This window comes from Pleuronectes platessa, chromosome 9 (assembly GCF_947347685.1).
Source record: "Pleuronectes platessa chromosome 9, fPlePla1.1, whole genome shotgun sequence".
Classification (NCBI taxonomy): domain Eukaryota; kingdom Metazoa; phylum Chordata; class Actinopteri; order Pleuronectiformes; family Pleuronectidae; genus Pleuronectes; species Pleuronectes platessa.
In genome coordinates, this window is record NC_070634.1 from 20,853,929 (window position 1) to 20,876,379 (window position 22,451).

The window sequence follows — 22,451 nt, forward strand, 5'->3', positions numbered from 1 at the left end:
TTGTCAGGAAACCAGTGGAGTCGCCCCCTGCTGGCACTTAGATACAATGCCGACTTAAAGGCATTCCACGTTATCTCTCCAGACCCTGATCCATGCAGTCTGTGATGTGAACCGGATATTTATTTTGAATAAAGAAACATTAGCATCTTGAGCATTATCATAGAGGATCGCCACACTTATGTGGTAAGAATGTAGCTTTGCACTGTGTGTGGCCTCCCCACCAACTCTCTCAACAGTGTCAGGGGAGGCTCAGTGAATGAAGGTGAAAACATGACATTAGTTATGAAATGATCTCTTAGAACAACCTGTTTGTGATCACTGATTAGGTTGACACTTCAGAGATACAGCATTTGATTATTTTACCAATGAATTAATAACACATATTTATTCAGAGGTCAATCAGCAATGTGGGTTCAAACAACATAACCATAATCACAAAAATTCAGAAAACTAGGAAAGTAAACTACGGTTTAGGGAGGGGGCCCTGTGTTATTGTGGCCTTTGTTTACTCACGCTGAACATCTCCTGTTTTACACTGTATATATTATTTCTATGCCATGAATATTTTTATATCTTCTTTGCATTTACAGGTATTGCAAGTTTGTATTACTTATTATGTGTGCAGCAATGCATATGTTATTATTCCCCGTACTTCTTATAATTCTTAGTTCTTCTGCCATAAATATCGTCCAGCTCCTCCTCCCGCAGTTTTGATCGCACATGAATAAGTAAATACATAAAAACGTGAGGCTCGGTGGGGAAATAGTATGATCTGTCTATTCGAAGACTATCACCACTGAAAATGTCCCCATTGTGTCACTGATAAATGGTCATCTCATCTCATATCATCCCATTTCCTGCCATTTCTTCTGCAGTAGTTCTTGGAGCTGTTTGGGTCTCCTGAAAAAACCTCAGAGTGAGAGCTCTTCGCGGTGGTGACGTGCCTCTGGTCCACAGTTACGTCACGCGTCAGGACGGTCTGTGACGGAGCCGCTGGATCTGTCGAGCTTCTCATCGGTTCCGCTTGTTGTCCGGGTTTCAAACCCAGACCCTCGGCCCCGACCTCGGTCTCCCGGGCGTCGCGCACCGAACACACCACCGCGAGGACTACGTTCATCCACGGGCGAACTACGGGAAGTCGTTGAGTGAAGCGAAAGTGTTAGAGTCGAGATGAGCGTGGAGGCGTACGGGCCGAGCTCCCAGACCCTCACCTTCTTGGACACCGAGGAAGCGGAGTTGCTCGGAGCGGACACCCAGGGCTCCGAGTATGACTTCACCGACTTCACGTTACCCAGCCAGACCCAGGGCCAGACCCAGAGTCAGCTGGACGGACAGGTGCGAGGCTTTTTATTTCCACGTGAAGACGCGACGAGACTGCGGTGCACTGACGTTAGCTGCGGCTAGCTCATCCGCCACCCCGCTATTATCGGAGGTTAGCAGCTAACGGCTAACTGTTAGCTTGCCGCTAGCTAGGAAACCTCGTTAACTCAACTCGTAAAGTAGCACCCGGTGGTTTTTGTTGTTGTGTTTGTTTCGACCCGCTCGGTTTTTTGCGGGTTTTAACTTTGACAACAAAAATCCAAAGCGTCGAGAGAACTGACAACACGTCAGCTCACATTTAACTCAACTGGCTTTTCCGCGCTTCCTAGCGGCTAGCAGCTAATCGTTAGCATCGGGTGAGTTTTTTTTTGTGTGTGTGTTAAAGCTTGTTCTGTGCTGCAGGTCAATGGTCCTGATGAGAATCTCCTAAACGGCGGAGTGGAGGACTCCGTCGCCAAAGCCAGTCAGCTGCTGGCCGAGCTCAACTTCGAGGAGGATGAGGAGGACACGTACTACACCAAAGACCTGCCCGTGCACGCATGCAGGTAGACGAGCCGCACCATGCCGGGGACCTCCGTGTCCTGTTTACCCCCGAAGACACTATTTAATGTTCACTTTGTGTGTAATCTGCCGAAGACAGGCGGTGGTTCGACTGTACGATCACCAGCTGGGTAGTCTGTGCTGCATTTGACCCGAATGGGGTCATACAGATGTGTCTGTTATGTAGCCCAGCCTCGATTTCAAGTTGTATTTGTCATATGCAGTTAGCATAGGCTCGACAGTACGATGGAAGGTGTTGGACAAGAAGAAACACGTCAGCTCAGCAGTGCAGTACTTATATTAAAGTTAAAGCCACGTAGAAAGAACTTACTAATATAAATACCCAAAAAGTCATATATTATAAAAAAGTAAAACTATATACATTCAAAGGTGCAGTGGGACATTCGTTGCAAATGAAGAAACAACTTTAACTATGTGGAGTGTGTTAGAATAGTTAATGCACGTGTCTGTGTTCATCAGATGTTTCACATTTTTCCAAATAAAACCCAAACGGGTGGGAAAACACATGTACAGAAGGTTGTTACTTATGAGTTTAGGAGCCTAGTTCCTCAAGAACCTAGTCCCTCATGTCATTCATATAAATGTAGTCGACAAAATCGTTAAAAAAAACAACACGTGTCCTTTTATAACCACAGAAGTCTACAGCCACTCCAAGTCAGTAAAGTTGAATCAACACCACTTAAAACAGTTTCCACACAAATTGGACCGTATATCTGTCAGGGCGGGTGTACTGGCAGAACTGTTGAATTAATATGACCTAGTTGCACATACTAAACTGAGTTGAGATTACTGAGGAAATGGTCTCGCTGCTTCTTTTATTTTCCCTTTTTTTTTTAGATGATTGTATGGTAATTTTATAATACTTCTTATTTTCTCTGTGGCTATTGCTCAGTGATCACTAACAGTTCCCTGCAGTTCTCATTCAGATATTTCCATACATCACTAACTAAGCAAATGTTTACTTTGAACAGACAGCTATCATGGGGACTCGAGCCCTCACACCTGAGAAGCGGATAACGTTGTATCTTTTGCATTTTTGCTGAATATAAATGGCTAATGGATTATAGTCAACAATGTTATCACCCAAATGATGACCTGTTGCACCTCTTCTAGATATGCAGTAATACATAAATGTGGAAAATGCCAATATTGCTTTTGCATAAAATGATGACGTCACAAAGAAGTGGCATCATTGGCACGATGTTAATTTCATATTGCAGTAATTCACATGCGTTTTTTATGGTGTTTTTCAGCTACTGTGGAATCCATGATCCAGCCTGTGTGGTGTACTGCAACACCAGTAAGAAGTGGTTCTGTAATGGACGTGGCAACACATCTGGCAGGTGTGTAATGAACTCCTCATCCGATCACCTCACATAATTGCCAAAATGACAGTATTTCGATAACAAACATTGTAATAACTTACATTAAAATTTGAACTGTACATTTGTTATTAAATGTTTTAAGTTTCGCCCACATCACAATCAGCCAGCTGTGAAGGCTCAGATGATGTTGAATGGGTATAAAGAGAGCTCTGCATGATGTAGTTTAAACAAGACTTTTCATTGTATTTTCATTAGTGAAGAGCCGTGTTTAGCTAACTAAGTTTATTTCCTGTCAGCTGTTGGCATTTGCGATACACTAACCCATTTGTTTAAAAACTGTAAAATGATCCCGGGTGTCTGTCCTGTCTTTGTACTGTGAGTCAACACACTACATAAACTGTCAATTGATTTCTTCTGCAGTGCTGCCACAACAAGTGTCATTGAGTGTGATTTTCTTTTTTTCTTCTTCTTTAATCATCTGACTCCTGTTATCTTACTTCCAGCCACATTGTGAACCACTTGGTGAGAGCCAAATGCAAAGAGGTGACTCTGCATAAAGATGGGCCACTGGGAGAGACGGTGCTGGAGTGTTACAACTGCGGCTGTCGAAATGTCTTCCTGCTGGGCTTCATCCCGGCTAAAGCTGATTCCGTGGTGGTGTTACTCTGCAGGTAGGTGATGGCCGGGCAGTAGGTTTTAACATTAACAGTTCAGTTACCAATGCCCTCAAATTCAGTATGTGTTGGTCAAACAGGTTCCTTGTGGACAACTTTGAACCTCTTATGATAAGTTACTCTGAATCATCAACTGAAAGCGAAACATGCAAATTCTTCGCATCCTGAGGCTCCAGAAACTGACGCAGTCCCTATGAAATGCTTGAATAGTCAGTCAGATGATAAAAGTAGCTACCTTATAAATGTTATAAAAATATGGCTGCAAACGAAATTGCCTGGTCAGAATTAGCAAATAAAAACAAAAACCTTTTCTGAAGGCAGAAAGCCAATTTCCAGACCTAGTTGTTCAGTACAGTATCTGAATTTAAATGAGATAAAACATGACAAATCAGTAATATGAAAACCAGAAATCGAAATCTATGTCACCGAGCAGACAATGTTACGAATGAGACACAAACTGTCGGTGCTCTTGTAAAACTGTAAGTTTCGGTTTTTACTGTTCTACATTTTGTTACTTATCAGCCAACATATTTGTCAACATGTCTTTGACAAGCTCGTAGGAAGAGGAAGTTGTACTGATTTATATCATGTTGTAACCCAAACTCTGACTGTACTTAAGGCAGGACAAAATCCTCTTCCATAATCTGATTACTGCAAAAAACCCACACATGAATTGAACGTAAACCAAGTTCTCTGATTTTCCTACCTTGTGTCTCCATGCAGGCAGCCCTGTGCTAGCCAGAGTAGCTTAAAAGACATCAACTGGGACAGCTCGCAGTGGCAACCACTGATCCAGGATCGTTGCTTTCTGTCCTGGCTGGTGAAGATCCCCTCGGAGCAGGAGCAGCTCCGGGCACGTCAGATCACCGCCCAGCAGATCAACAAGCTTGAGGAGCTGTGGAAGGTATGTGCCTTATGACTAAGCAGTGTCGTCAACAGAAGTTTGAAATATTAACTAGAGCTGGTTAAGGAGCAACCAGTGACAACCGTTAACAAGATTGGTAACCTGTTGAATTCCATTTTTTAAGAGGCATCTGCAAGTGAGAAAGGGAATCTTTTTATGTTTTTAAATTGTGTGATGAAGTGAAGCGCTTGTACTTACCTTTTCATTCTTCACAGGACAATCCCACCGCCACCTTGGAGGACTTGGAGAAACCGGGCGTGGATGAGGAACCCCAGCATGTGCTGCTGCGGTACGAGGACGCCTACCAGTATCAAAACATCTTTGGCCCGCTGGTCAAACTGGAGGCTGACTACGACAAGAAGCTTAAGGAGTCCCAGGTACTTAAAAGACCTCAATAAATCCTGGAGATTCTTACTCACAGAATAATGTTTATCATTGATTGTCAATGTCCTCTGTATTTATTATTATTTTCTAATGCTGCATATCAAAATGTTGCTTAAGTTGAGTTTTGTTATTTCTCATTGTTTGCCCTCTCGAGAATTTTTGTCACAGTGATATTAAACATTGGGCCTATTATTCATTTGTTGATAATATATTCCTACATTTCTTTTCGTAGACCCAAGACAATATAACTGTCAGGTGGGACCTGGGTCTGAATAAAAAGCGGATTGCCTATTTCACACTGCCCAAGACGGATTCAGGTGGTAATTCTCCGAGTTTTACTTCCTCCATGTGGTTCTGTGGTGCTGATAGAGCCTCGTCCCATCCCTCTTCAGTTGTCAGAATTGCACGAAACCTCCCCTGACCCTGCATCTTTTGGTGGCATGTGTGCTTGGTTTTGTCCTTGCCTCCGTTTTTGTAGTGGGGTTTTGTGCTGTTTTGTAGGTTCACGGTATTGTATTGTTTGGTTTGAGAACATAGCTTTTGCTCCTTAGTTTGTTTTTTGGGGGGGGGGTTGAGTTATTAAGGGTTCCTAACATGTGTCCTTTTTTATCAATCCCAGATATGCGGCTGATGCAGGGTGATGAAATCTGCCTGCGATACAAAGGAGATCTGGCACCGATGTGGAAAGGCATTGGTCATGTCATCAAAGTCCCTGACAGTATCCTTTATGCAGATTACAGCAACTTCTCCATCACATTCATGTAAAACATAACTATCTACCGCCGCTTACTAGACATAATGTACAGATAATGCTGAACTTCCTTAACTGCCGGTTTTTAAAGACTATGGAGATGAAATTGCCATCGAGCTGCGGAGCAGCGTTGGAGCTCCGGTGGAAATCCCACACAACTTCCAGGTGGACTTTGTGTGGAAGTCAACTTCCTTTGACAGGTAGGCAAAACTCTTATAACCCCAACATGTGACTGGAACATTTAATTTAGATTTCTTGAGACATATTATTCTACAGAACAGGAATAAAGTATAATGCATATATAATACAAAGTTTCCTTGATATGAATAATTGTTAATAACTGACATTTGTTGCTGCAGGATGCAAAGCGCCCTGAAGACCTTTGCCGTGGATGAGACTTCTGTGTCTGGTTACATTTACCACAAACTGCTGGGCCATGAGGTTGAGGATGTCACTATCAAGTGCCAGCTGCCAAAGCGCTTCACTGCTCAGGGCCTGCCTGACCTCAATCACTCACAGGTCAGACCTCACTGACCAGATTCCCCTGTGATCAGGGGATTCTTCCTCAAAATAGACATGTGTTTGCTTTGGCAACATCTGACCATAACAGTTTTTTTCTAAATTGCTCTACACATTCAGGTGTATGCTGTGAAGACGGTGCTGCAGAGGCCTCTCAGTCTTATTCAGGGTCCTCCCGGTACCGGAAAGACTGTCACCTCTGCCACTATTGTTTATCACCTGTCCCGACAGGGCAATGGGTAAGACAATAGTTCTATAGTAGTACACTAAAAACGAACCCACTAAAAATATAAGTGATGTCATTATTGTTTTCAATCCAGCAGCAGCATTTACTGTTCTTCTGCTTACTGTTTTTACATGTATACGTTTGTGTGTCCTGCAGCCCAGTTCTGGTGTGTGCTCCCAGTAACATCGCTGTGGACCAGTTGACCGAGAAGATTGACAAGACTGGACTAAAGGTCGTCAGGCTCTGCGCCAAGAGCCGTGAGGCCATCGAGTCCCCCGTGTCTTTTCTGGCTCTGCACAACCAGATCAGCAACATGGACAGGTCAGTGGCATGAAGGGAAATGTCCTCCACACACTAGACCCCTTTTGTGAATTAGTTCATTATTAATTGTACATCTAGAGAACTGGTGTTCAGTCAGAATAATCTTTGATGTCTAATAGAGCTTCAATCATGATAAATGTCAAATGTCTTTGCAAACAATTGCAACTGTATCCTGGGGGAAAAACTGAATCTAAAATTATTGACTTTTCTAAATTTAGCCCGACGGCATTGATCTTGAGCCATGACATGTTACAAACCTTTCTCTAAGCTTCCACCACCACATGATGCATGCATTAAAGTGATTTAATAATTAGATCACAGACTGGTAATAGCGAACTAACATTTAACTGCCACCCTGATTCGTCTCTGCCTCCACAGTATGCCTGAGCTGCAGAAGCTGCAACAGCTGAAGGATGAGACCGGTGAGCTGTCGTCTGCTGATGAGAAACGCTACAGGGCTTTGAAGCGCACCGCTGAGAGGGAGCTGCTCATGGTGAGGAGCATCTTCAAAGGGTCATACCAACATTCCAACTCAAAGCTGTGAATGGTGTCACTCTTCAAAACAGTCTGCTTTCAGACTGCTTGTGCAACAACTAGTTTTGACTAAGCATTCAAAAATAATAAGTAATCAAAACATGTCTTAATGTTTAAAAATCTGTAAACCGTTTCTTTTTGTCCAGAATGCTGATGTGATCTGCTGCACCTGTGTCGGGGCTGGAGACCCCCGCCTGGCCAAGATGCAGTTCCGCTCCATCCTGATCGATGAGAGCACCCAGGCCACCGAGCCGGAGTGCATGGTGCCCGTGGTGTTGGGAGCCAAGCAGGTACACGCCATGTTTGGCTAAAAACACTTATAATGTTGAGATGTCATCAGTATAATGTTTGGATAAAACTTCAAATGTGATTGATTGTCTTTATCAATAATATGATATAAATAATATCAGAGGTGCATACTTATGTCTTTTGACATGATTTTAGTAATGTTTATGACTAATCTGGATTTTAACTTTTAAGACCAAGAAAAGTAATAAAAAAAAATTGAATAATAACCCATGTTTAAAATAAGTTTGCAGTTTTATAGATGGTTTTACATAAATGTTCCCTCTTAACCCACATGTTGCATCTCTTCCTCCCCACAGCTCATTCTGGTGGGCGACCACTGCCAGCTGGGTCCTGTAGTGATGTGTAAGAAGGCAGCTAAGGCAGGTCTGTCCCAGTCCTTGTTTGAGCGCTTGGTGGTTCTGGGCATCCGACCAATCCGCCTGCAGGTCCAGTACCGCATGCACCCTGCCCTCAGTGCCTTCCCTTCCAACATATTCTACGAGGGCTCCCTGCAGAATGGCGTCACCGCAGGTTTGTCAAACATTAGCAGCGCATTGTCTGGTTTGATGGAGGGAAACATTTGTTTTCACTTTAGCTGGAACCTCACCAGGTAAATGAAATTCTACAAACTCCTTAAAAGACTAAAACCTTTTTTTAAATATCCTTGCCTTTCAAAGCTGACCGCATTAAGAAAGGATTTGACTTCCAGTGGCCACAGCCGGACAAGCCCATGTTCTTCTACGTGACTCAGGGCCAGGAGGAGATAGCCAGCTCTGGAACCTCCTACCTCAACAGGTAATATTCTTGCGTTACTTCATTCATGCTTAACATGCAAAGTGATTTTAATGCAATGGTGCGGAAAGGGCTAGATGAAGCCTCCCTCTGTATTCATTGCATTGTTGGAAACTGTACAGAGTTTAGTTTGTAATATTAATATAGACACAACACCACCTGATCACAAGATGAGGATTGTTTTCATAATCACCGCTACATCCTCCCTCTTCTGTTTGAGATTGCAAACACACTATTGTCGGTGCGCTCGCAGCATTCACAACCCAACCAGTGAGGCAGCCTTAAACAGTTGCAGCAGTTACTTAAATGACAAAGAAAGTCTTCCACTTGTCAGCCATGATCAACAGAAATGTCAGGTACATGGACCTCATTGATGGAGGATTATACTTTACCCAAAGTGAGATTAATTTGGTCCCATAAACCTTTAACAGTGCAGGGAAGGGGCATGAAAATTTGCGTTCATTTATATGCAGCTTTATGAACAAGAAAAGATCTTAAACCATATTGTGCAGGGTGTGTAAAGTTGATTCACAGCATACACGATTTATGTCTTAAAACCACTATGAGTCTACTCCCATGAAGTTGTGAGGTAATTTTTCCTGCTGCTGTTTTTAAGGACCGAGGCTGCCAATGTGGAGAAGATCACTACCAGGCTGCTGAAGGCTGGAGCCAAACCCGACCAAATCGGCATCATCACCCCATACGAGGGTCAGCGCTCTTACCTGGTCCAGTACATGCAGTTCAGTGGCTCCCTGCACACCAAACTCTATCAGGTACCACGCAGATCTGAGTAGATGATTAAATAATGTTTTAAAAATCGTTTCAACTGAGCAAAAATGGCCCCAATATTGTTTTTCTCTGAAAGCCTCACAGAAATTATAAGTTTATTAAAATTCAAATGGATGTAATTCTCCATTAGTCGATGTAAGATTTACTGAAGTTGTCAGCAACACTCCTCATCCCTGTCCATGTCATGTTCCTTTGCAGCAAGTGGAAATTGCCAGCGTGGACGCCTTCCAGGGCAGAGAGAAGGACTTCATCATTCTCTCTTGCGTCCGTGCCAATGAGCATCAGGGCATCGGCTTCCTCAATGACCCTCGCCGTCTCAACGTGGCGCTGACCAGAGCCAAGTAAGATCCTCAATAAAACTGTTAAAGCTGGCACAGCACACAGCTCACTTGTTAGACCTTCATGGAGAAGCAAATTTAGCAGTAATGAAAATCAGATACGTACTCTTTTTGGCCACTAGTCTGTGTAAAGTTCACCTGATTAATTCTTTATGGTGACTTAAACACGCATATTATCCCCTTTTGTAATAAACTTAATTGAGGTTAGACAGGCCTACTGATCAAATTTTGTTAGATCAGTAGTAGGAGGAATCAGACTACTGGAATTTCAACACTCAAAAACTAGCGCCGAGTAATTAGAATCCGATGCTGTCATCGCACAAAGAAATCTACTCCAAGTAGTCTCAACATTTCCCCTCAGTCTCTGTTCAGCAGTCTTATGCTCGTGTGTGTTGTGATTGAAGGTATGGTGTGATCATTGTGGGGAACCCGAAGGCCCTCTCCAAGCAGCCGCTGTGGAACAACCTGCTGAACAACTACAAGGAGCAGAAGGTCCTGGTGGAGGGGCCCCTCAACAACCTGAGGGAGAGCCTCATGCAGTTCAGCAAGCCTCGCAAGCTGGTCAACACCATCAACCCTGTGAGTGGAACCAACTGTGCACATATTGTACTGTGGAAACACAGAAGAAAAGATGGAAAACTGATTCTGACTAGGCTGTTAAGAAGTGTTACAGTTTTCTTTTCTTTTAAAAAGATTTAAACACAAATGTCACTCTGAATATTTGGGGTTTTCAGTCGTTTAGATAGCAATACAACATCTTCAGGCTTTAGACCACTGCTCAGAAAATACCTGATATTTGGAGACATTAACTTTGGCTCTTGGACATTATTTAAATTTTTCATGCATTGAGATTTAACAGACCAAGTGTTTGATGGGGCAACAGTGACAATAATTGTTAGTGTTAGCTCTAAATCTGAGAAAGTTTGCAACTGTACTGAATGATAATGTGTGATGTTTTCCAGGGTGGGCGTTTTATGAGCACTGCGATGTATGATGCCCGTGAGGCCCTCATCCCTGGCTCCGCCTACGACCGCAGCAATGCTGGTACGGACTATTTTTTTCAGTACATTGTGGTGTGACGCAAGACAATAAATTAATTTAAACTCTGTTACCAAACTGTGTATTTAAATGATCCATGTTATATGGGTTTTTTCATCAGGACGTCCGTCCATGTACTTTCACACTCATGACCAGATCGGGATGATTGGGGCGGGCCCCGGTCACATGGCCGCCCTGAATATCCCCATACCCTTAAACCTGGTGATGCCTCCTATGCCTCCACCCAGCTACTTGGGTCAGACCAACGGCCCCGCTGCAGGTAGAGGCGCACTGAAATAAGACAGTGGCTGAAAGTGTGGAAACTCAGGTCCACATCTTAAAAAGAGAATAATGAATTATGGTTGGTTACCTTGTCTGTTAATTTTTTTCCCCTCATCAAGGTCGTGGGGCAATGAAGGGTAAGCCCGGGCGTGGCGGGCGGCAGAGGCTCCGTGGCTCTGGGAACCAGGGCTCCGGTCAGGGTAATGGACCAAACAGCCAGGTCAGCCAGGATGGGGCCTCCCAGTCCTTCTCCCAGGGGCCACTGACACAAGGCTACATATCCATGAGCCAGCCCTCTCAGATGAGCCAGCCTGGCCTTTCCCAGCCAGAGCTCTCCCAGGTAACACATCCATGCTTAAGATTTTCATTAGTTATCAGTTTAAAAAAAAAAAAATAGAGATACTGGTAAGTTGTCCCTTTTTGAATTCCTGAAAACACTTTATCTAACTAGTGAAACTATTTGTTGAAATTCCTTTGCAGCAGGAAGAAACATATTAACTCTGCTGCGGAAATCACATGATCATGTTTACAGCACCCCCGACACAGTCAGCTCTTATCACAAACACACTTCCCATCTTTATTGGAGTTTAGTGAATGTCTGAGAGAATCTTATGGGAAAGGTTTGCATTAGAATCAAAGGGGTCCTGAGTTTGAAGTGGTCTGCTGTAATGTTGTTGCTGTCCTCTTGTTCATCAGGACAGCTACCTGGGAGATGAGTTCAAGTCCCAAATCGACGTGGCTCTGTCCCAGGACTCGACTTACCAGGGTGAACGTGCGTACCAGCATGGCGGAGTGACTGGACTGTCACAGTATTAAAGTGTAAGTATATTCTGTTATTGTTTAACTGCAGATTGTTTCAAGGGTAATCAGGATTTCACTGTGATGTGTTCTTGCTGGAAGAAGCTTTTTAGTTTATTGACAAAACCCTCACCAGGTCACAAAAGCCTTTATTATGCTCATTATGAACCTTGAATCATGGTCAGAGATAAAACATCACTTTTCAAAAGCTAAGCTTGGTAAACTTCTCGCAGCTGTTGTGACTTTTAATTAGCTATTTCTCTTTGGACTAAGACTAATGAACCCTGCGTTGTGTCTTGCAGGATGCTTGAAGAAGGGAGCTAGGCTTGAGCTGAGCTTAGTTCATCAGCTTTTTAATCTGGGAAATAATAAAAACATAAAATGGATACCTGTTTTCCTCTGCTACAACCGAAGCACCACCGAGTGAAAGCGACGGGATAGCGAAACCAAACCAATGACCAGCGAGAGAAAGAAGAGGGTAGAAGAAGAGGGCTCGAACAGAAGGGCAGGAAGATGGCAAGAGAGGCCGAGTGAACAAGCGAGAGGCAGGGACCGATGCCCGTGCGTAGTGAAGGAGGGAAGTCGAGAAGATGGGGGCGTGTGGTCGAGCTGCCGAGGGAAACGGGAGACATCCTGACGGACTCTCATGGGAATCCAAATGAGGCTGATCTCCTAAACAAAATAACCCACCCAACCCCCTGCACCTCACTGTCTCCAGGAGAGAGCGGAGAAGTTCTTACAGTCATCTTCAGAGGAGGACCAACGCCCTCCCGCCTGAACCTGAAGAACAAGATCTCCAGACCTGGACCGACGTGGTGGCAGAACGCCTTCAAACAGGCAACACACATCCCCATCCTGAGAGTCGGTTGGTTGCTCAACCTGTACGATGTCCCGGACACTTTTAAATTAGGTTTCTCACGGGAGGAGAGCGGCACCAACAGTCATCTACTGGGCCCCGAAACCTCAGCAGCCTCGAAGAAGCAGCGGTCGACGCCCTCTTGGAGAGGAAATACAAACACGGTTTCTGTGCTTGATATTGAGGAGGCTTGAATTGAAGTACCTTCCAGATGCCTTGAGAACCACCGGTTCAGTCACAAGGTCTTTCATGGGGTGGTTTCGACCACACGCCAGTGGTGGAGCGACGCAGGGATTTCAGACTTTTTGTTTTTTCAAAGGCATGAGGCGCGAATCCCTCCGATATCGCGATCGTCATGGGACAGTTTTCTTCTCTGAAGTACCTTTCTTATCACAGAGCACAAAATTGCAAAAAAGTCATAGAAACTATCAGACATGACCAGCATTGAATATTCAGCTCAGTGTCATTTGATGTTTCTGCGAAGGCTTTTTCCTTATTTTAATCTTTTGAACGGGGTTGTTGATGTCCGGCTGTGCTTCGTGACCAGATGTCTTCTTTTAAACGATCTGTGTACGCTTAGATCGGCAAATGCTTGAGCGCTTTGCATCGAGTGACTCCTCAGGGGATCGTGGACTGACCACACTCGTCACGCAAATCCCTGCTCGAGGTAAAAGAACCAAACAAGAAACCGGAGGAGGAGGAGGAGGATGGTAGTAGTGGAGGACGTGGCAATCAATCCACCACAGGTAAGGAGTAGAAAAGGAAGGTGGCTGAGGAAGAGGAGGAGGATAAGAGCATCCACATCTGGAAACCAAGTTCAGGTCACTTAAGGTTAAACCGTTGAATACAAGGACTTTATAGGCCCAACAGATTTGACCCAGTGTCCTTTCACAAGGCATTTTGATTTTGTGAATGTTCACCGGCTGCACAGCCACACTGACGGTCACGTGACCCTGCCACACAGCACGCTGCATAGGAGCGGCGACCAAAATCTGCAAATTTATACTTTGTCATGAGTTGTTATTTCAGACTATAAATGAATCTGAACCTCAAATACACCCTGTAATAAAAACTAATCGTCTTAATCAGGATTCTTTCTGTGGATTAAAAATACACTTTATCCCAGTCACATAGTGGAGAGGCCATTCAGCACCGAAGAGATGACGGCAAGGAGATAATGAAGTGATTGAAAACCTGATTCAGTGCCTAGAACCAATCCCCTTCAGATAAACAGCTGCAGCACAAGCATGAATGTAGTTAAAATCACTAAAAACTACCAGCATTTCAAAATAATAACCTTCCAGACACGAGAGTGCTGAGGAAAACCACTCGGTATATTTTATTTTTCTAATAAAACCAGATGAGGTCAGCGAGTTGTACAGCTGGGTTGTGTTAAGATGGGTTGAAGAAAAGAAGAAGAAAGCCACCTTCCTTCTCTGTGGGGTCAAAGCAAATGGAGGCTGGTAGAGTTTCTTTTGTGGACTTTTGAGTTGTGAAAAGCTGTTTTGCTCATGTTTTCCTTGTGGAGTTTCTCTCCAGATTTATGTGGATCCTATAAAAAAAAAAAAAAAAATACCTCTCCCTATTTCCTCCACACTTTGCTTTTGTCAGATGATTTGCTGCGTTGTGCTGCGTCATGTTGTTCGGTTCGGTCGGGTGTAATTTAGCCATGTTTGTGTACTTTTTACTAAAAATCCGTTTTTTGTAGCACCCTGCAGACACCGGGAACGAGGCTGTTTTCCTTTCCTTTGTTTTGTATCCTCTCCTCGAACAGTCCGAGGACTTGTAGTTTTGTAACTCCTCAAGGGACTACGCTTTTCTCTGAATCTGAACACAGAATGTATTCCACTGTTGTTTCTCACCTGCTTCTCATCTCCACGGACATGTGACAATCATTCTGCGAGTAGACGTCGCCATGTTTAATTGACGTAGAGGTAGTTGTGTGTACGAGTCTTTTTTCGTTTTGTGCGATGAATTAGTTTCACAAGTCAACTTCTAACATGTTACAGCTTTAAAAAACCTGCTGCCACCATTTTTATTGCTGTTTTTTTCCCCCTCCTTCCATCTGAGCCGCAACACGTGCAGTGATTATTAAAGAAGTGTCTCAGTTGTAGTTAGTTATGAAACCTTTTGCATCCAACCCCCGTGATTCTCTACATCCAGAGATGACATGAATGGTCTCAATGTGATGTAAACAGTTTTGTTTGAAACGATGAATCTTATTTGCAGTGACGTTTCATCACAACATGGTGATTCCCTTGTTAAAGTAAACTAATAAAAGCTGTCAAGCAACTGTTTTCACGGTATGAATTTATTTGCATATGCTGAAAAACAGGAAAAAATATTACAGATATTATACAATTAAACTAGATATACACAAGTCAGCTGTTTTCATGCTGTTGCCTGTGGAGCTTTTTTCTTTTCCATGTGTTTTGTCTTAGTCAGTTTCTTCTTCAGCTGTCCTTGTTTCTGTCTCTGCATGCTCTCCTGGATTTTCTGTTTGAACCTCCTCTTCTGTGTCCTGATCTTCTCCAGCTCGGCCTTCCTCTTGGCCTCCATGTCTGGATCCTGGGACGGAAGGATGATCACAAGTTAGCAACAGGACATTTGGAAACGTTCTTATTTAAACCGTCTGAAATCAGAGTTTGTTGTACGGATCTTTCAGATTAAGACCAATGTTCTATCACGTCTTTTGTTTTGTGCAAAGAGCTGATTTGTAAATTATTAGAGGGACAGAAAGTTCATAAACTTTCCCGTGTCTGTTGTTAAAGCAGGATTATGCAAAAACACCTCAAATGAATCCATTAAATGATGGTGCAGATAACTTCCTTTGATTCTTTCATGTCTAAACTAAGAACTAGATAATCGTGAAGATAGCTCTTCCTTGGCTGAGGTATATGCTCTACAGTCATTAACCGTTTGCCTGTGGACTAATTTTACATATTTAGTTTGTGCTCTGAAGAGACTTAAGGTAACTATCTCCAGCCTCTCGACAATTAAAACCACATGACATTTCTCTTTCCACAAACTTTACACTAACAAATCACACACGTAAAATAAACTGAACTTGAAGCTTGTGATTATTCACATGAGCCAAAAACAATTGTTTTAGTGGTTGATTGTAAACATTAAGGAACTTGCCTTTCCCTCCAGGATCAGCTGTTTCCGCTTATTGATCTCCTTTTTCTCATCAAAGTCGGATGTTTCCAGTTTCTACAAATCAGAAAAGGAGATTAACATAAAAAAAAAAACAAATATTCAGGCTGGAGACTCTGTAATTATACTGGAAACATTCAGCAATGAGAGGAAAAGAGGCGTTCGTACTATTTCACAGCGTCGCCTGGTCACGTTGACCTGGGTGAGGATCTGCAGGACTTCTTTCTCCTCCACAGGATACTCCTTCAGCTTCGTCTCTGCAGACAGTTTGCAACAGTTTGAGTACAGCTAAAGAAATGCACATGCACGCTGGACATTGGCTTCACATGTGACCTGGAACATCATCTCATGACATCACGTCTCATTGATTTGTGATAAATTCAGGAAAGAGCATCATTCTTAACATTTCACCGATTTCTTATCAAAGTAAATAATACAAACGTAATATATAAATGCTGTAATATTATCAATTCTATACTTGTCCTTGAGTGTCTCCGTTCTGGGAATGTCCTGACCATAACCAATAATAGCAACGTGCAAACGGATCATTTCTAACCTGTCTTATTAAATTGCTTCATCAATGCAGTTGTTTACCATGCAGCCACCAACACCGACAGTTGTCAGGTTGAGCTCTAAAGACAGAGATGATGGATCTGAGTCTATGAAACCAGAGGCAGGAGGGAAACGTGTTCCTGTGAATCAGAGTGGGACTTACGGTTCTGCTCTTCGATGGCGTTCACTAGGTGGATGTCATACTGTGTCACCAGAGTGATGGACACTCCGTTCCTGCCTGCAGAGGAAGAAAACCTGGTCAGGATTGGTTTAACATGTATATCGATAGACGACGCTGGAGGATCAGTGTTGGGCTTGTTAACCGTACCTGCTCTTGCTGTTCGCCCGACTCTGTGGATGTAGTTCTTTGGAAGGCCGGGGGTGTTGTGGTTAATGACGACCTGGACAGTTGGAATATCCAAACCCCTGTGGGACAGAAATAACCGAGGATGTCAAACAACGTGTCTACAGCTGCCTGTACAGATGCTGTCAGGCTTCCTTCAGTGGAGAACCGGTTTCAGACTGTGTGGAGTCGAGATGCTGCCGCTCAGCAAAGCTTCTTACCTGGAAGCCACATCTGTCGCAATCAGGATTTTGTAGACGCTGGCCTTGAACTTGGCGAGGTTTGCAAACCGTTGTTTCTGGAGGAGATAAAGAGCTGTCGTTTGTTCTGCAGGCCCATTCATCTGGTTTAAAGCGCTTCCCTGCACTAATCCCTTACACTTGCATTGTTTCTGTATTATCACCACGGTTCTGTGCTCATTTCTGTCTTTGCATCTTTAATTGGACTAATTCGTTTTCCCACACCCAGCAGGAGCTTGTCCAGCAGCTGCGTAACGACGGGTGATAAAGGAAACATCGCTGTGTTGGAGGAAATCTCCGTTATCAGCGTTCCTTCAAACAAAGCAAACTTTAACTCTCTGTAAGTGCAAACTTAACTCGTCTCCTCTTCAGCTGTTACTCTTACAAGGTGAAGGAGTTTTCCTCATAACCATATCAACATCCTCCAGCAGACATTCATTACTTCAACTGTGCTGAAGGATGATGTGAGAGAAACAGGGTTCGAGATGAAGTCTCACCTGCTTCATCATGGAGTGCAGGGAGATCGTTGGAAAGTGAAATTCCCGCAGCATCATGGTGAGGATTTGGCAATTCCTGAGGAAAAAAAATGTATAATAACACACAAATCATCTTGTGAGACAAAAGTACTTTTATATATGTATGCTTTTATATGTATTAACAACATAGTGGCAGACTCTAAGAAAACAATCATATTTCATTGAAGCTGCAGAGCCTCCATTAGAAACTCTGCACATCTATGAGCCTGTGAATCAGCTCCGGGCATCGTACTTGCACGTGTTGGTGAAGACGATGATGGACCAGTCGTCGTGCTCGTCAGTGAACGTCTGGATCAGGTGCACCAGGTAGGCGTCCTTCACCCGCTCGGCAGTGAGGATGAACCTCTGGTCCAGCTCCTCCACCGTCCGCGTCCTGTCAACAACAAACAAGACAATTCACTCATTCTGGTTTAAGGTCCAGATTTATTTAAAGCATAGAAATCAAAGCCTGTATACAGAGGGAATGATGAATATTAAAATGCTTTGCCACTAATAGTAATCATCAAACTGAGATGATTCTGTGAAAATCTGTAAACACGGATCAAAACAGCGTCTGTGACATCATCATGCTCAGCCTGATGAAAACTGCTCATATTACAATTTGGATTTAACAACACAAAGCAACTTCCTCTCAGCCATGTGAGACCCTTTGACAGGAAAAGAAAACACCACTAATGAATTAACAGAAGAGAACTTTTACCACAGTGAAGCTCAGTCAAGTTCAAATTTAACGACCACACTGGGGGGGGGGACCAGGATGTTTCCTTTGTGAGAAGGTGCTTTCTGATTTTATTCCTCCCCAGAGAATAAGGTTAAATAATTAAAGAGGATTTGCGCCATCTTAGCCTTTTTTTAATTATTATCTTCTTTCAAAAAAAAAACTGCAGTGTAAACCTCGTGGATGGATTCATGGTGGATTGACTCTTTCCTGGTGAAACTGGTGCTGCTTTAGATTAAACGCTCATTAAAGTTTCTGTTCCATAACTTTTCATGAAATATCTGTGTTCATTTTAACTCTGCAAATCATGTGAACAGAAGTTCATCCAGGGGAAACCTGGATCAACCACACGAAACATTTAGCTCCAGTTATTTGAACAACTCTCGGGCATCCAAAGGCATTTGTGCATAAAATGCTGTTCAATCTTTAGTTACGCCTCAGATCAGATTCAGATTCCACACCGCTGCTCCCGCGTCATTAATAACTCGCACGATTTCAGGCAAATAATGCATCTGAAATGAGGCGAACACAGTTGACTCAGTCTGACCCTGACTGCTTTTTAAGATATTTACAAATACAAGTTTAGTACTCTGCACAAAGGGGACTTCATTTTCCTTCTTCTCTAAGGCTGACCTGGCTAAATACTCCTGTCACCAGCCTGAGAGCAGCAGGTTTCTTACTCTGATGTGCTCTCCCAGAAGTACGGTCTGTTCATGGCGATGCCCTTCAGCTCCTGCAGCGTGTCTGTGAGCGTGGCGCTGAACAGCAGCGTCTGACGTTTGGCCGGGAGAATCCCCAGGATCACCTCCAGGTCTTTGGTGAAGTCAGTGCAGCCCTGTTCTAACAGCCGGTCCGCCTCATCCATAATCTGAAGCACAAGGTTGCAACATTGGTCTTCTTGGCTTAGGCATTTAAACATATAAAATCTGAATCTACAAGTGAAAGCGGGAAACTCCTGAACCCACCAAGAACTGGATCTTGCTCATGCTGAAGGTGTTGGAGCTGCGGATGTGATCAGCCAGTCGACCCGGCGTCGCCACGACCACGTGCGGCTTGTCGGACAGCTCCAGGGCCTGGGCCACCATGTCTGAGGTCAGCACACAGGACAGCTTTAGACAGATGCTGAACCCGAACACAGCAGAGGACTGATGTGTCTGCCTTTACTGAGCAACATGACAGAGGTCGGGCAACATGGGATCATGTGTATATATATATATATATATATAATATAATTAATTCCGTGCCGTGACGTGTGTAATTACCCATTCCCCCTACGACGATGCAGTCCTTCAGACCCAGAGGTTTCCCCAAGACTCGGAACTGCTCAGCGATCTGATAGGCCAGCTCCCTGCAGGAAATCACAGTTATTAGCTGTAATAAATTGGAGGATATGTTTAATGGGATCAAGTTTAACTGAAGTTGCACTGACCTGGTGGGAGTGAGCACCAGGCAGTAGATACCATATGGGTCCTCCGACAGTTTCTGCAGTACTGGGAGAACAAACGCAGCCGTCTTCCCACTGCCAGTCTTGGCGCAGCCCATACAGTCCCGACCTGTGTGTACAAATAATATAAATATAGAAACACCTCCATGCACCAGCTCTGGGCTCAGGTCTACTGAAGTACATGCTCTGTTACTTCAATGAGTATTTCCACCTCAAATGACCACATTCTAAAAACCAAACTCTGCTTGATGATCACTGGAAGGTCTTACTGGTCAAATCAGCTCAGCTTTGATGCCTCAACTTTCTAACTTTGATTGTCAACCTCTGCTGAGTAGTTGGGTACTTCCATGTCAAATCATTACACTTTCGTGATTCGGCGTAAGAGTTATTTATGAAAATGTTCATGTTGATCTGGTCCCATGAGAAACCAGTGGAATTGAACCTTTAAGAGTCACGGATCCTTATTAAGGCAGATATGAGCTGGGGATAGCTTTAACTTCGACTGGTCAGATCTCCCCAATATAGAGAAATAGTTTGGTCATACGTTTTTAGAGAGATCATGTTGAGTGACATCACAAAAAAAAAAACGAGCTCCTAAAATGATATCAGATTATTTGGCATAACTCCTGAAATCCTCCTTCTCTGATACAAGCACCGAGCGTTACATTGACAGATTCTTCAATGGAGTTTGGTTTCAGCGGTCAGGAGGATATTTACACCACATGTTTACAACCTGGTGGTGTTTGTTTCACCTGAACATTTAGCACAGTCTGTATATAAGGTCTCGATATAAGGTCTCACCCTCGAGGATGGGTGGCATACAGTTCTCCTGCACCGGAGTGGGTTTGGTGATTCCCAGCTGGTGACACTGTTTAATGAGCCAGTCTGACAGTCCCAGCTCCGAGAAGTCCGCCATGTCTGTCGTATCTCGTCCCCCAGACCTCGATGAAAACCTCTGTTAACGATGTTTAACAAAACAACAACGAGAAACTCTCTTTAAACCAATCCTCGTGTGTCGCATCAACAGTCGCTGATTTATTACGTCATCAACGCGACGTCTCCGTCTTCTTCCGCAAGAGGGGGCAGCGTGGCGGTGCGCGATGTTGCCCCCTGCTGGTCAAACAAATCCCTCATGTACACTGATGACAAAAACAAGAAGTGATCCCAGCTCCTCCCCAATGTTAATGACTTTTATATTATCATAACATTAACATTATAATCCTCAATATCTTGTAATTTCATAAATGTTCAGGTCCAGAGGAAAATAATTATAATTATACTAATTAGCTGGAGAGCCCTATTGACAACCCCACAGTGGTTCGATGTAACAAAGAAAATTTTATATTTATCTGCTGTTTACTTGATTAGATATATTTTCAGATACTTTTCTTTTCTACTCATCAGAAAATATCTGTACTTTATACTCCACTACTTTTATTTACAATGTTTTGCGTTGCATGCTCATATGGTTATAAAGTGAAAGTACTTCAGTCATCATCACTAAAGATAAGATAGGGTAAGATAAGATAAGATAAGATAAGATAAGATAAGATAAGATAAGATAAGATAAGATAAGGTAAGATAAGATAAGATAAGATAAGGTAATCCTTTATTAGTCTCACAATGGGGAAATTTGCAATATTACAGCAGGAAGAGTCAAAAATATATAAATCAGTGAGTAATAATAAGCAACATGCAATACTTAAGTGTTTGGAGAAATAAAAGATATAGACGACTAGGAATGGAATAAAAAACAAATAAATACAGTGTCAGAATATAATTACAGTCAATGGATTGCACATGAACCATTGTTTTACAGAGACAGAATGAAAATTGCACAGTTAAGAGAGTTAAACCAGAGCTTCAGTCTATAATGGGGCCTGTCGTTCTACTGGGAGCAGAGCTGCTTGTACAGTCTTACTGCAGCAGAAGGGAACGACCTGAGATACCTCTCCTTCAGACAGGGTGAATCAGGGCTGTGATGGTGTCCTGCAGGGGGTGCGACTGGTTGTCCATCACAGGTGACAGCTTCACCATCATCCTCTTCTGTCCCACCACCTCCACATAAACAGAGGAGAACTGGGTCATTGATCCAATCCCAGCGGTGAGGTAACATTGGACTCCGCCTGCTGCAGCACTCATAATAAGACCATTAATTCATATGACAATGCTACGTGTAGCATCATCTGCGGAGTTATTTATTAGCTTGACAGAGTGTTATGATTGAATCAAACAGAATATAGCTACTGTTCATGATGTAGTAGTTGCATTCTGGAATAATGTCTTAATTCAAGTATATTCAAAGGCAAGTACTTACTTCAACTCATGTAGAAAAGTTAATGTGGTGCTTTTACTTTACATTTATTTTTACGTGTCACTGCAGTAAAATGCTCTTAGCAGTGTATTCTGCATTAAGAGATTTTTTAACACCATGTGAGTCCAGCATGAACTTCAATAAAGAAGCTATTAAATCAAAGGTCCCTCCACAAGACAGCGGCTCTGGGTGAGGTAACCATACAGGATCTTTAGCCACTTGTCATTTTAAATTTAGTTGAGATTAGAATCGAATTCTTAATCTTCACAAACACATTCTCAAAGAAAAAACTGCTCCCAGACCAGCCGCCCACCGGGGCTTTTGGGAAACGATCACTCTTTGCCCTGTTGATAATCCGGCCTTGTTCAGAGCTAACAGGTCCCAGGGTGTAATGTCAGACACTCGGATGAACACAACAGTTCAGGTCTCTGCAGCAGGCTTCCTCTGAA

The 22,451-nt window shown here is 43.3% G+C and overlaps 2 protein-coding genes across 2 annotated transcripts; one reads left to right on the forward strand and one right to left on the reverse strand.

The window, feature by feature from the left end:
• Positions 1-950: 950 nt before the first annotated feature.
• LOC128448657 (regulator of nonsense transcripts 1) lies at positions 951-14,997 on the forward strand. Its single transcript, XM_053431409.1, has 24 exons — positions 951-1,335; positions 1,723-1,865; positions 3,135-3,224; positions 3,710-3,877; positions 4,604-4,784; positions 5,000-5,161; positions 5,401-5,488; positions 5,788-5,886; positions 6,011-6,119; positions 6,279-6,438; positions 6,559-6,677; positions 6,821-6,985; positions 7,364-7,478; positions 7,666-7,809; positions 8,125-8,338; positions 8,485-8,602; positions 9,216-9,372; positions 9,587-9,729; positions 10,131-10,305; positions 10,689-10,770; positions 10,886-11,044; positions 11,166-11,386; positions 11,743-11,865; positions 12,147-14,997. Exons 1-23 carry the CDS (start codon positions 1,171-1,173, stop codon positions 11,860-11,862), a joined length of 3,297 nt encoding a protein of 1,098 aa, XP_053287384.1. The 5' UTR covers positions 951-1,170; the 3' UTR covers positions 11,863-11,865; positions 12,147-14,997.
• ddx49 (DEAD (Asp-Glu-Ala-Asp) box polypeptide 49) lies at positions 14,994-20,754 on the reverse strand. The gene is made up of 13 exons (XM_053431410.1): positions 20,490-20,754; positions 19,674-19,797; positions 19,507-19,592; positions 19,210-19,331; positions 18,925-19,112; positions 17,759-17,899; positions 17,488-17,563; positions 16,973-17,049; positions 16,737-16,834; positions 16,572-16,646; positions 16,025-16,113; positions 15,842-15,913; positions 14,994-15,268 (listed from the first exon to the last, which is right to left on the reverse strand). The coding sequence occupies exons 1-13, from the start codon at positions 20,602-20,604 to the stop codon at positions 15,092-15,094; spliced, it is 1,440 nt and encodes a 479-aa protein (XP_053287385.1). The 5' UTR covers positions 20,605-20,754; the 3' UTR covers positions 14,994-15,091.
• Positions 20,755-22,451: the final 1,697 nt, after the last annotated feature.

Coding starts and splice junctions, on each gene's coding strand:
- LOC128448657 (XM_053431409.1), top strand. CDS start 1,171: ATGAGCGTGGAGGCGTACGGGCCGAGCTCCCAGACCCTCACCTTCTTG. Junction 6,439..6,558: donor CTGACCTCAATCACTCACAG/GTCAGACCTCAC, acceptor CTACACATTCAG/GTGTATGCTGTGAAGACGGT. Junction 10,771..10,885: donor CTACGACCGCAGCAATGCTG/GTACGGACTATT, acceptor TTTTTTCATCAG/GACGTCCGTCCATGTACTTT.
- ddx49 (XM_053431410.1), bottom strand. CDS start 20,604: ATGGCGGACTTCTCGGAGCTGGGACTGTCAGACTGGCTCATTAAACAG. Junction 19,113..19,209: donor TGAGCAAGATCCAGTTCTTG/GTGGGTTCAGGA, acceptor CTTGTGCTTCAG/ATTATGGATGAGGCGGACCG. Junction 16,835..16,972: donor GCGACAGATGTGGCTTCCAG/GTAAGAAGCTTT, acceptor TCTGTCCCACAG/GGGTTTGGATATTCCAACTG.